The sequence below is a fragment of the Dermacentor andersoni genome, chromosome 4 (assembly GCF_023375885.2).
Source record: "Dermacentor andersoni chromosome 4, qqDerAnde1_hic_scaffold, whole genome shotgun sequence".
Classification (NCBI taxonomy): domain Eukaryota; kingdom Metazoa; phylum Arthropoda; class Arachnida; order Ixodida; family Ixodidae; genus Dermacentor; species Dermacentor andersoni.
Genome location: NC_092817.1, coordinates 66,933,749 through 66,947,412, shown reverse-complemented (window position 1 = coordinate 66,947,412; position 13,664 = coordinate 66,933,749). Strand labels below are relative to the sequence as shown.

General features: G+C 43.0%; 1 protein-coding gene across 1 annotated transcript; it reads left to right on the top strand.

The window, feature by feature from the left end:
• Positions 1-7,830: 7,830 nt before the first annotated feature.
• LOC126536736 (very long chain fatty acid elongase AAEL008004-like) lies at positions 7,831-9,122 on the top strand. Its single transcript, XM_050183750.2, has one exon. The coding sequence runs from the start codon at positions 7,838-7,840 to the stop codon at positions 8,699-8,701; it is 864 nt and encodes a 287-aa protein (XP_050039707.1). The 5' UTR covers positions 7,831-7,837; the 3' UTR covers positions 8,702-9,122.
• Positions 9,123-13,664: the final 4,542 nt, after the last annotated feature.

Sequence of the window (13,664 nt, the reverse complement as noted above, 5' to 3'; positions counted from 1 at the left end):
GTCTGAGAATACAAAAAGAACCCGCGGACAACGCCCATCTAAGCAGCAACAGAAGACCAGTGGAAGGCACAGGCGACAAGCCCAAAACCTGAGTACCAACTTCGGCTGGTAAAGAGGCCCAGGCTATCAGCGCAGGGACATGTCTACCTGGAATAGGGTGGCCGCCCACTTTCGGGCATAAACAGCTTGGTCTCGGAAAAAAACTTTACTCAGTCACTCACTCGCCGCCATCGAAATGCGGCCACCGTGGTCGGGAAACCAAGCCGCACCTTGGTGCTCAGCAGCAGGTAGTAGTTGGAGCACCAGGCGGATAGCAATTAGGTTTCGGGCTCGGCCTTTCCACTCGACTGACCAAACTCACTATCTAGAGCGCAGGAGTTGTAGATGACAGCAGCTTTTTAATCTTTACCGCTCAGAAAACGGATGGAACGAATTTGAAATATCCTGTTAGAGATATTCGCACGTGATGTGTATCAGCGCTAAGGCGATTTTTTTTATGGTTAACTTTTTTAAATACCGTCCCACTTTTCTTTCAAAATTTTGCTATTAATGTTCTAATAAAGCCGGTGACGCAGTTGCCGGCGTTTCTAATGGAAGAAACAACAAAACTCAATGCATGCAATAATAGTTTGAACCACTACTTCAGATTTAAAACCGAACACGCATGCGATGACTGCGAAACTATTTCTTCAAGTTGTCAGGACAGAAGCGAAAGTCAGTGCGTAAAAAGCAAAAACTGTTCTTTTCTATTCCTATGGAATTGCAGTGCCAGGATTACTATGCAGAAGCGTCCCACAACACGGTCTATGACAGGAGTGCGGTCACGTTACACGGTATACCTCGTGTCACTTTTGCCACAAGCGGCAAATTTCCCAAAGCTTGCAGTGTGGTGTACTTTCGTAGTACTTCCTCCGGCAGAAAGAAAGAAGAAAAAGAAGGAGAGAGAGCCCGTGCGACCCGGTCATGCCGTACAAGGAAAAAGCGAGCACAGCGCAACGCAAACAACTGGCCGTGGCTGGCGTCACTTTCTTCAGCATTCGAGCGCTGGCAGGCTTAACACTATGCATTCAGCCAGTGTGATTGAGGGTGGCACGCGCACAAGAGAAAGGGACGAGAACCAGTTATTGTCTGCTGCTTTCTCTTTCCTTCCCCATCCTTCGCAGTCTAGGACCACGACGCTGGTTTGGACGTTTCCTAGACAAGTGTGCCTCTCATTAAGTCGCTTTCCTGGTATTCAAATGAAGCGGCATGGCCCGGACTTGCACAGGGATTTTCATACAATGCGAGACGGAAGGCATGTCCACCAACCTCAGTATCCCTGAGGCTATGGCGTAGCGCTGCTGTGCATGAGGTCGCGGGTTTTTCAATCCCGGTCGCGGAGGCCACATTAGAAGGGGTACGGAATGCAAAAGCGATCGTGTACCGTGCACGGGGAGCACGTTAAAGATTACCACGTGGTCAAAATTAATCCGGAATCCCCCAACTACGACGTGCGTCATAATTGGCATTTTGGTACGTAAAACCTTGTAATTTATTTTAATCGAAGGGCATCTCTGGTGTAAAGGCAGCATGTGTACTGTAATTCTTCCAGCCTAGGCGTAATGAAAACGCTGAGGGAGATATTAGAATCTGGCACGGAATGCCGTTGCGATTTGTCTAAAAGGGAAGGAGTGATAGCAGATGTGATCACGCATGCTCGATATTGTTATCGCAATTGCCATGCTACAAAACTGAATTTTGTAAACAGGGTAAAAAATAAAAATAAAAGAGCACATTAGAGACAAGCACTAATACTGTCCTTAGTGTTAGCGCAGCAGGGGCCAGCCCTGGCTTATAAAGCTATCTAAAAAGGAATGTAAGAACATCCGTCGTTACGGGTCGTTACATATTCCTCTTATTCTTGACTATAATCACGTCGTCGATAAAACAAGTTATATACATTGAGCGCGTATGCAGTAGCAACTAGTACACTTCAGGCACTCGGCAGCAGTGGCAATAAGCTGTCTTGGCGCGAAGCTAAAGATTATTCATATTTGCAGGAGGTTAACGGGCGTCGCCGCTGGCTGGCGATATATCATTCCAAAGCCTCAAACCCAACTCCCAACCACCTAGAACGTTACGTAGATTCCGCGTCAACCCTACGTCACCGTATTACAGCTACAAAGGAAGCCCGACATCGATGGAAATGACCAAAGACACTCAGCAGCAGCGGCAACGGGCTTTCTCCTTTCCGTGCTAAAAAGGTCCTACATGTGTTCAAGATTTCAGGCGTTGCCGATGGCGCGCTACGTGTCATTCCAAAAGCCCGGTACTTAACTGCTAACCACCTAGAACATCGCGTCAATTATACGTCAACCCTACGTTACCACGAGACAGCTATTCAAGCAGTGCGACATCGATGGAAGTGATCACAAGCGCTAAGCTGCAGTGGTAACGAACCATCTTGGCCAGTTTCTAGAGGGTTCTTCATATTTTCAGGTTGGTTTATTGTTGGGCGTACATAGATATAGATACAATTAGTTCCGCTATAGACGTTGCTGCTGAGTGTTTATATTTTGCTTTTTGTTTTGTGTTATACGTCGCTGTTAATAGTGACATTGTCAGATACATGTCTCGCGGGTTCACTAAATTGTTCCGTTGATGCGCTCAGGCCCTTGATGCGCTCAGAATAAAAATTCACTTATAATCTTGGAAATTACTCGAAAGTGACACTATGTACGAACCCAAAGAAAATGAGCTGCCTCAATACCATCTTCAAAAAGTGCAACATGCTAATCCACAAGAGGTTCAGACAGTCAGATCACTTGATTGCCCTCAGGCAGACCACTGTACGTGTAACATTTCACGGGAGTATGTAAGACAGGGTCTCATAGCAGCAAAGTTGCGCTTTAAGGTCAGCAGTGGATCCCCTTCACAATCGCCTTTTCTCTGTAGACACGTTGCTTGGGCTGCGGGGTAATGCGTAACTGCATTATACTGCTCCAAAAGCCTTAAAAATCTGATTTATGGTATATAGTATTGTATCTATGTATTATATCTTAGCGTGTCCTTGTGTATGCTTATTTTCTTTAGTTTGCACTATTCAATTTGCTTGATTAGTTGAATTCAGTTTGATTGCAGCAACAGAAGAACATGCCTTTTTCTGGTTTTGACTGTTTAAGCATGTTTGCGAAATGTGCTTTATTACCGGAACGTTTTTCATATCAATTCTTGTTGGCGGAGAAGCAAGCGTCTGGCACAATAGTTAACAACATTTTCAATTTAATTCGGATAAATCCCTCTTACGCAATCAGGCAACCACAAAAAGCCACAACATAGCTGACGTGGACATTTCCCGTGAAATAATAGAAATTCGCCGTAAACTTCATATTTCGTTGTAGGTGAAATGAAAATTTGTTGCCTTTGATGAAATAGAGGAAATCGTACGTAGAACGCGTTGAGCAAACAATGCGAGAAATGGCGGAGAAATACAACCAAGTAATTGCTCAGATAAAAGAGCAAAGTGCAGTTATTTCAGAACTCCGAAAAGAGATGGAAAAAGTTGATGTAGAGATCAACCAGCAAGATATTTGTTAGCTTAAAGAAGGACTAAACCACTGATACTAATTTACCTAGAAGGTTAACCCTTAACATTCATGGTCTTCTCATTGCGACTATGGCAGTTTTTTTTTTTTTTTTTCAACGTCAGGAGACTGCCTGATGACTTTCACGTCGAGCACTTCTCTGAACAGGATAATGAAGGCGCTCATTGACTTCCGTTCAAAAGCATATCAGTCAATGCAGTCAGGGTTAAAACGATTCCACTGATACTTCTTAGACCTGAATCTCTGGAAATCGGCAATAACTTGGCTTTTCAAGAAGCATACCTTTATGACAACATCTCTCGCAGCAATGCAGAGTACTAAGTTATAAGAACCAGCCTGTTATTGTGCGCTTGAGTGCGCAAGATCCCAGATTAAGCACGATTTTCTTTGCACGCTTTGTTAAGAGTTCGATCATTACTTCGACAATGTAATTTCTTTTTGAAACCTACTTTAACGACAAATATGACTTGCTACTTACAGAATACAGATGTTCCTCGGTATCTAGTGAAGAAAGAAGCGAGGTTGGAGTACATTTTTAAGTTAAAAAGTGGTTCTTCACATAAGAAAATTAGGCTGTCTGTTATCACTATAGCAGCCTTTACGCACCACCTTCTGGTGTCATGGCTATATATTTATTTGTTTAACTGAGCTACAATATTCTCATCAAATTGGCGTGTCTGTTGCTTTTACAGGAGAAATAAACAATGATATGTTATCTTTGTAACGCCATATGCATGTACTCTGCAAGTTTCCTTCTCTAGGACTCCAAAATGTAATCAGTGTACCGACAAGCGCAACTGATCTTTTCGAAACACTTACTGACTGGTGTCTCACGACGCAAGCGAATGCAGTGGAATCGGGTGCTTTAATAACTTTTGCTAGCAGTCATACGTCTATATTCGTATTTTTGACATCTCTATCAAGAACTCATTGTCAGCATGTCAGTAACATTTTGAATAGATATTTGTTATGAAAGTACATTACTACTTTTGAAATATCAGTCAGCGAAACAATACGGACAGACATTTAGCAGTAGACGAACTCTGTTACTGCTTACATGGATTTTGTGAACGCAATATAAAGTGTTTTAATCAAATATCTTCTACTATAGTAATGAAATGAAACAAAACATGGTAGAGTGACTTGGATTAGTACCGTGCTTCCAAGGAAGAGCAAAGAACAAAGCTGCCTCTTTACTGCCTTCGTGAAGACGGGACAACTCGAGTACTTAACCGGGTACAAAAAGATTACAAGCCAACAAGATTGTTAAAAGGTAGGAAAGTTCGAAAGCACTCTTAATGGTTCGAACAAAGTATGAAAAGCGATATACGATTTGCTGCCAAACGTGAGAAAGCTTCTGTTCCTGAAATATAACTGAGTGTATACAATCCGCCGAGATTTCGATGGTAATATAGTTAATTAATGATGGATAAATGAATCTAGACTGGTAATTTTAATTTAACACGTGTTTACGTCAGCCACAACACTGTGAAGTCGCATTCTGTCGGGCCGACTACAACACACGATGTCGCAAGCCTTTTTGGTAATATTATTGAGTGCCTGCGTATGTTGAGAATGACAAAAAAGCCGAGCCGATAAGAGCAGTGGCAGACGTTATGCATAAGCCCTTGTTACGCATATGTGTCCTTATTTTGTGATCATGTACCTTTCCTGATAGACTAAACATAGCGAGAACCCCCTTAATTTTACTTGAGGCCGATAGGTAATTTCAATATACCAATCTGAGCTCTCTGGTTATCTTCAAGAGTTACATGCACCGACTCCTAATGTCTGCATATTTACATCCCAAATGCCGCGACAAAGGAGAAGCAATATGGTTTCAAGACAAAAAAATATTACTGAAATGACGCTGTAAACATGAAATAAAAGTAATTTATATGCATGAACAGACATTACATGTTGTATTCGCACTCCTCGATTTCAATCAGCTGGTTTGGTCTGTTAAGCATGACATTGTATTCGAAGATTCAATACGGTAAGAGCGGCGCTACTCTCGCACTAATACATAGTTAACAATCAAATTACTATCACTACATTTCCATCTCCCGCATTCCCCGTGTTTTCACAAGAACACTCGTCATACAAAGTCCCCTTTAGGAGAAATTAAATAAGGTACCTTCTAGGCCGCTTCTTTTTCTATTATGCGTGTGCACGCATTGCATTTTACACGTTCCATTTACGCAAAACAAAATTCTGCTAACTGATGATACAAGCTTTTGTTTATGGTGAACACATGTATACTCTTAGGAGGCTTGCTAATGAATGGGTCGTAATTTACCAGATTGGCTTTGAGTAACCAAACTAAATAAAACCATTAACAATATGCACGAATTTCCTGCCACCGAGCGGGCATAGCAAGAACTAGACGAATCTTAAGTTCCGTGATGAAGTCATGGCACAAGTTTCTTGCGTTTTGCTGAAAACAAATACAAACTAGTCTCCTTACTTCAATGTCAGAAGCCATATTTCACGTTCAATGGGCTTTACAAGCAAACTATGACAGTTATAACATTTGGTTAAAAAGAAAGCTCTAATATTACTTGTTTTATTCCCGTTTGCTATATTGTGCAAAAACGTATGAGAATATATATAGTAAGTAAGGAAGCAGCAAGTGCTATGTGCAATAATTACAATGGACTAAGCTATTTGAAGCTTTCTCTGGGAAAACATGGGCTTAACAATGGGTAAGTACTTCTTAACGAGGGTACAATGTGAACCTACCATGGCATGCAAAGCAAATTCTATATAAAAGTTCGTCTTCTGGACCATCATTCTAGCATCATCAATATAGCACAATGATCGGTATGTTTAAAAAGGTGCAGCAAAAGGATAAGCGCCTATTTTATATATAATCAGAATGCATATCTTTTTGTTTATTTGCTATTGGTTTGCTACTGAGCCAAATATGTAAACTTTAATTTTATTTTGTCTTCTCTTTGTAATGAAATTTAGGTCGAACATTTTGGTTTCTTAAACTGTTTTTATGTATACAGGATGACCGTATTTATGTTCTATGAAATTTTTAAGAATAGCCTGTTGCAGTTAACGTAAATCCAGTGTTTGAGTTGGATTGTTCAGAGAGGCGGACATGCACAAGAAATTTAAACACATATTCAATTACTTAACAAAAATCAATTTATAACCTTCTTAATTATTTACGGGACACACATATTGTAATTTACGATTTCTAGCAGGTTTGCAAGATGGCTCCACTTGAAATGACTTTCCAGGATAATACAAGTTTCGAGATATTATTTCCCAAAGTGTTGAACGAAATATATAGGCGTTCCAGTTACTTTTCTGCTTAAGTTCATAAAAAAGTGTTTTGTTAAAAAAGAAAGTGGACCAAGAGTGCATTCTTGTGGCGAATTTGATGGCGCATATTTCTAAATTGGTGTCATTCTGGAAATTCATTCCAAGGCGATACTCCTGACAAACTCACCGGGTACAATATTTAAAGCGCAATAAGCGCCGTAAGGTAATTAATCAAGAAGTTAATTAGTGTATTCTTTTAATTTTTTTAACATGTGTACCGATTTTTCGTGCAAGTAGTGTCTGCCTCTCTTAACAATCCGACACAAGGATTATAATTAGATTATATGCAACAGGCGATTTTCTTCTTAATTCTACAAAACTTAATTGTTATCACCGCGTATATACATGTGTATCGTGGAGCGTGCGTGTACGTATAAATATTAAAATTGAAGTGAATAATTTGTACGCCTTGCCTCTCATTTCCTCTCTACACTGCTTGTACTCCAATACCTATTATACTTAATTCAAACTGCTTCTATTGTTCTCATGTCTCTATCGGAACGGGGGAAAGGAGAGCGATATGATACTATGTGAGGCATTCGTGTATTGTTATTAGCCTCCTAGATAAGAAAATGAAAGAAGAATTGCTTGTGTGAATAAGCAATAAAAACATGAAAAATGTTTGTAAAAATTTCAGCGTATGCCTGACTAATACCCCATGGTATTATGTTGATTGTATTCCTCTACTAAATAATATGTGATGCTAAAGACTAGCCAAAGAAACAAAATCCATCCTTAGTTGTTGAAGCATACGTCTGCCGCAACAGCAGAAAATCATAACAATGTGAAGTTTAATTTAAGCTTATATTATACGTACCTTACAATATTACCCCGTTGCTTGCTACCTTGAGGAAAGGAGTTTCTCCTCACTCAATCGTGCCTTGTCGTTCCAGGAAATTCAAGCGTGGCAGGAAGAAATGACGCTGAGCTTCGGTCTGACTTTCCTAATGCAGAAACTGTATTCCATCTCGGATCCCAGAACCAGGGACTTTCCCGTCGTGCTCAACCCTTTCTTCGTTTTTCCCATGGTGGCCGCTTATCTATATTTCGTCAAGGTTGCCGGTCCACGGTGGATGAAGAACAGGGAACCATTTCGCATCATCAACGTCATACGCGTTTACAACGTCATCATGGTAGTCGTGAACTGCGTGTCCCTCGTCATGATTCTCATCCCAACGTATCTGCCAGGAGGCACGTACAGCCTATGGTGCCAAGGAATAAAGGGAAACTCGCCCGATGAGCACCTCGATTACTATAAGCACGCCTGGATCTTTATCGCGTGGCGCTACGCCGACCTTCTCGACACCGTGTTCTTCGTGCTGCGCAAGAAGTTCAACCAAGTGACTCACCTGCACGTCATACACCACACCATTGTTGTGGTCAACATTTGGTTCTACGGCCGATTTGCGCCCGCAGGTCAGCCGGCGCTTGGCATAGCGCTCAACACATTCGTGCATATAGTCATGTACGCGTATTACTTCCTCGCAAGCTTCGGTCCTCGAATGCAGAAGTACCTGTGGTGGAAGAGGCACCTGACGACGCTTCAGATAGTCCAATTCATCATCATCATCGCCCACATGTCCGTGCCTCTTTTCGTCGAGTGCGGATTTCCAAGACAGGCTGTGTACGTCGCCAACACTCAGACATTCCTGATACTGTGCCTTTTCGTGAACTTTTACGTTCGATCGTACACGCCATGCAATAAGCCAGTAGTTCAAGGTCCAAAACAAGTCAGGGAGGAGAATGGAACAGCGTCGGCAGAGAACGCGAAGAGAAGGTAAAATATAAAAAGCGTGTAATGTCAACGCGAATCCTTTAAGCAGACCGGGCACGCTCCTTGGAGGCCTTAGGCTTTTCGAAATCATCCAAGAGTCTACTCACACTATGCTGTGGAAAACCGTAGCACCAAAGCAATCTAAAAGGAATGAACAAATAAAAAGAGCTCTATTGCGTAATTTGTTTCAATCGAGGGCAACCCCAATAAGTGTGGTGTCGGAACAGGAAGGCAGGCAGGCTGAATTGAGAGCAAACGTGGATATGTCCTGCATCAGAATTAGAAGCTGAACGCGCGGGTACCATGCAGTGGACATGTCCTCTCTGTGTATACACACTGTGACGCATGCTGAAGGTAATTTCCCTGGTCGTTTAAAATTCGCCTCAAATTGGCAATCCATGCTCTTGGACGTGCAAAGAACTGCATGAAAGCACACTACGCACATCGCGATGCTGAAGTATTCTAATAAATTTGCTCTGATAATTCATTATGGATTCACGGATTCGATGCGTACAATGAAGGTGCCCTATATCGTAAAACTATTTCAATATGTTTTTATTCCAATCTCCTGACGTCTAATTTGCGTAACTGCAGACCCAAGCATCTGGTGGTGACCCGCAGGGTTGTCTGAACAGACCAATCAATCGCTCTCTTTGTTTAGAGGAGCTCACTTTTGTTTGCTCTAAAAGCCAATAACATTGCCTACACTGAGCGCCTTGTCTTAGCTAATTGGTTGACAAGAGGCGAGGAGCACACTCAAGTGGAAAGGGATTCGATGAGGCCGAGCCAGTGCACTGAAACTCGATAACCGGATGAAGAGGGTGGTGCCGGCGTCTGTGATTGGTGCGCGGTGTCTATGATTGGTCTGCTTTCCCTTACTGAGCTTGCGGTGGCTCGTCGAAAATCGCGGCGGCATGCAACGGAAGGTTAAGAATGCCGCTAAAACGGATCCTCAGCAAAAAAGAGTAGGCAGAACGAGGTCGTAAACGTGCCGAAAGTTCTCGAAAACGTTACACGGCCACGCAAGAAGTTTTATTACACGCAAATGAACCCATGCTCTCCAGCAGGGGCGAGTAGCCAGTGCCAGAGCGTTTGGCGGCAGCCATTTTTTATTCCTTTCGGAACGGGGCAGCCTGCGGCTATTCAGAAGAACATTCAGTTTTGTTCGGCATATGAATGCATCTTTAACGCGTACATGTCACTTTGACGTGGCGAGCTTTCGTGGTTTTGTGACTTCCATGACAGGCAGGCGAAGTGGGTGTAACCCGAAAACTTTTGACCAATAGCCGAGGGCTAAAGGCGAAAAGGCGTCAAAGTAGAAATACCTATTTTTCTTCTGTTCTGTCCAATCATGCACAATCAGTGTGCACACGTCATATCATATGGGGAGCCATTACAGTTTTCGTGAGGTCGCGCGATAGACAGGCGAAGTGGGGGTGGCCCAAAAAAGTTTTTGACCAATCGCGGAATGCTGATTGCAGAATTCGGATAGAAAAGTTTGGAATAGCTTTACGTTATAGCACCCAAGGTCGCGCTTTGCACGCGTATGTGTCTGCTGCACGCGCCCACTCGTTTTACCTGTAATTGTTGTTGCTGGAGTCAGATCCTACCGTATTTGATCAGTGACGCGGGTGCGGGGCAATTGTGAGCATCATTTCCAAAGCTAGGTCATCCTGCACGCTCCAACCCCCTCAACTCACTTCGACAATACTACGTTGACTGATAGCAGATGCCGCAAGCGAACAGCTGGCAACAAAACACTACTATGAGCTCTTCCACGTATTTATTCCCCATTGCTTCCTAATATCTGTGCTTTTTGCACATTTATGTGTGTGCGCGTGCACGTGCGTGCGTGCGTACAAGCGTGTGAGTCGGGGAGGGGGGGGGGACCTGAAAAAAATTACTACTTAACATTTTAATTGTTCATGCTATCGTATACACTGCAATTGCAAAATTGGAGCCGAGAAGAAGTGAAGTCATGTCTGCTGCTTAGATAAAATTCTCAGAACACATGAGCACTTTCTAGTCCCCAAAATGTTCTAAAATAATGCGCATTAGAATCCTCCCTGTAACCATCCTCCCGAACTTAACTCTTAAGCGGACGCTTAGGTGGAAAGTCTTAACCGAAAAACCATTCTATTTAATTTCTAATTTTAAGGATGTATATAATACTACTCTTGGACTGCGGCTCATCCGAAATGATTCTACTGCTGTTTGGATTGAATTTTGCAATTTACAGCGTGCCCCATGAAAAGACGGGTCAGGGCTGTAACAAGCAATTCAAAATACTTTAGATAAAAGTGAAGAAAACAAACACGCGGTTAAAATTAAATAATTGAGTTTTACGTGCCAAGATCCCGATATGATTATGAGGCATGCCGTAGTGGGGGACTCCAGGTTGATTTTGACCATCTGGAGTTCTTTAACGTGCCCCTGAATCTAAGTACACGGGTGTTTTTGCATTTCGCCCCCATCAAAGTGCGGCCGCCGTGGCAGGGATTTGCTCCCGCGACCTCACCCTTGGCAGCGCAACACCAAAGCCTCTAAGCAACCACGGTGGGTCAAACACGTGGTATCGTTTAGCATAGTGTGATAATTCAAACATGATGCCTCACTTCTCGCTGAAACTAGACGAAGAACATTAGGGTCGCATTCGAGTGGCGCACTGCAAGTCTGGAGAGAGTGAGCCCGCCCAGTATCACACTCACTACTACTTCGCATCACCCGTGATTATAGCTTAAAAAAACACGCCTAGTGTTTGTTACACTCTAGCGTTGTATTCAACACTTCGATGTGTGGCGGTACTCCTTGCCCAAAATTTAAGCTTGCAACGCACATCGAGTACTCTAAAGAATTCACTATGCCATTACCGGTCCGGCTGCTTTTTGTTTCAAAAATGAACTTCGAAAAGAAAGAAACTTGAATGAGAGAGAGTGAAACATTTACTTCCTTTCGGCCTCCTGTCCGTGGCTACAAAATAAACTTGAGAAAACAGGTGACGAAATTGAAATCTAACACAACCAAAAACGCTTCGTATTACCGCTGCCTATGTCTCTTATACTCCTCAAAATCCACGCTGAGGCACTTGGCAGAAAAAGATGCTGTGAGGGATGTTTTACCTATATATTTGTTTCTCACATTGATGTTATCCGTAATAGTCGACTTTGGTTTTGAGCTCGCAAGTGTTTCTTCGTAACGTAGGAGCAAACTTGAAAAGACTTGTTGGTCAGGAGGCTCTGAACGCGCATGGCACATATTTAGGTACGTAGTGCTGTACCTCCATACGACAACTGCAGCGCAGGTCCTATCGTTTACATTGATAATAAATTTGAAAATTTACCTGGAAGGTAATACCCCCTTGAGCATCTATCATATTTGTAACCGAGCTGATAAATGTAATAAAATAGTTTGCATGTTTCTGGTCGCTTTCCACAGCCTCGTTCACTAACGATACGTCTACCGCACACGTGCTCTTATATCGGTCACACAACGCTGTGCCTACAACACTCTGCATAGTTTTTCTTTCGTTGAAGTCTTCTGCTGATTTGTGCTTCGAACGTCTTTTTTTCATGGGAACTGTTCGCAAACTGCTTAATATAGCGCATCTTTTCAACACAGGACATGAATGCCGAAATAAATGTTTTGCAAGTATTTAATTGTTCATATCCCAAATTCTTTTCTTTGCTCCATGACAGACTAACGTTAAGCATACTATGGCATACGAATCCGCAGCTGATAGGCCAAGTCTATGCTGATAGCTCTTGCGTGCGGACATAAGAAACTCGAGCTGTGCGGTAAAGCATTCCACCTTCTACTCACGATCCGAACAATCAAAGAAATATCGCAGGGATTATTGCATAGCTTACGTTACATAAGCGCACTAATGACTATCATCACAGCATTTTAAAGCAATGACTTGTAGTTATCAGGAATGAAATCTTGGATTTAAAAATTTGAAGGCCAAAAATGAATGAAAGTTAAGCAAATGATACAAACGTTTTGTGTGTTTTCATGCAAACGCATCTTTTGCTTAGCCTGAGCAAGTCTGAATTGTTCGGTGCCGGCGTGAAGTTCCGTATAAAGTCGAAGTGCAATAAGATCGTATCACACCCCCACGCGTTGTATGTTGCGGGTGCGAAGGAAAGCGTGCGACTGTAAGCCAAGATGGAATGCGGCTCTCGATGTACGCCCAATATTAGAGGTCACACAATAAAGGACGCGGGACGACGAGGCGGGGAGGGGGGGGGGGGGGGAGTGAGTGCGTGGTACTGTTATCGAGCGAGCGCTAGGCATGGAGGGGAGGGGCGAGGGAGCGCGCGTTTCCTCTGCTGGCCCGATCGTGGCAGCACATGGCTGTGCGCGCGGGTGAATGCCTACACCGCCCGCGCCCTGTCTTGGAAATAACATACGGAGGGTGCAAACGTTGGGCGAGCCGATTTGGCTGATGGTTGCGTGAGAGCGAGGCAGCAGAAGCATGCGCTGCCTTCTTCTCAGTGACTGTTCGCGATCGTTCAGCGAGATCTGTTCGTGTTCACCTTTGCGTGCGTGAAACCATGCTTGTTAATTTATTTGTAAACGAATCTTTACTGCACTTTATACGGCCTATGAACCTACAAACCTTTTTTTCGTGTTTGTGTCTCATACATTGCTATCGCTATCAATGCTTCGCCTTTGGGGTGAAACTGCGACTTTTTTTTATTTATTTTTCTCTGCTCTCAATAAAGACCTTTGTACACTCTATACTCCCCTTCTCAAAGCAGTTAGGAACGCAATGCAAATTGACTAACTGGTAACAGTGACAATCAGATGAAGAACGGCGACTGTCTGAAAGCAAAACAATGTACGCGTGAGAGTACCAACAGGATAGTAGAGTTTGGTCGGTGGGCAGGTTATCATTTTGTAAACAAATCAAATGAAAGTATTTACTTCAGTCATGGTGCCAAAAATTGTGTGCGTGATCTGTTTTTGTC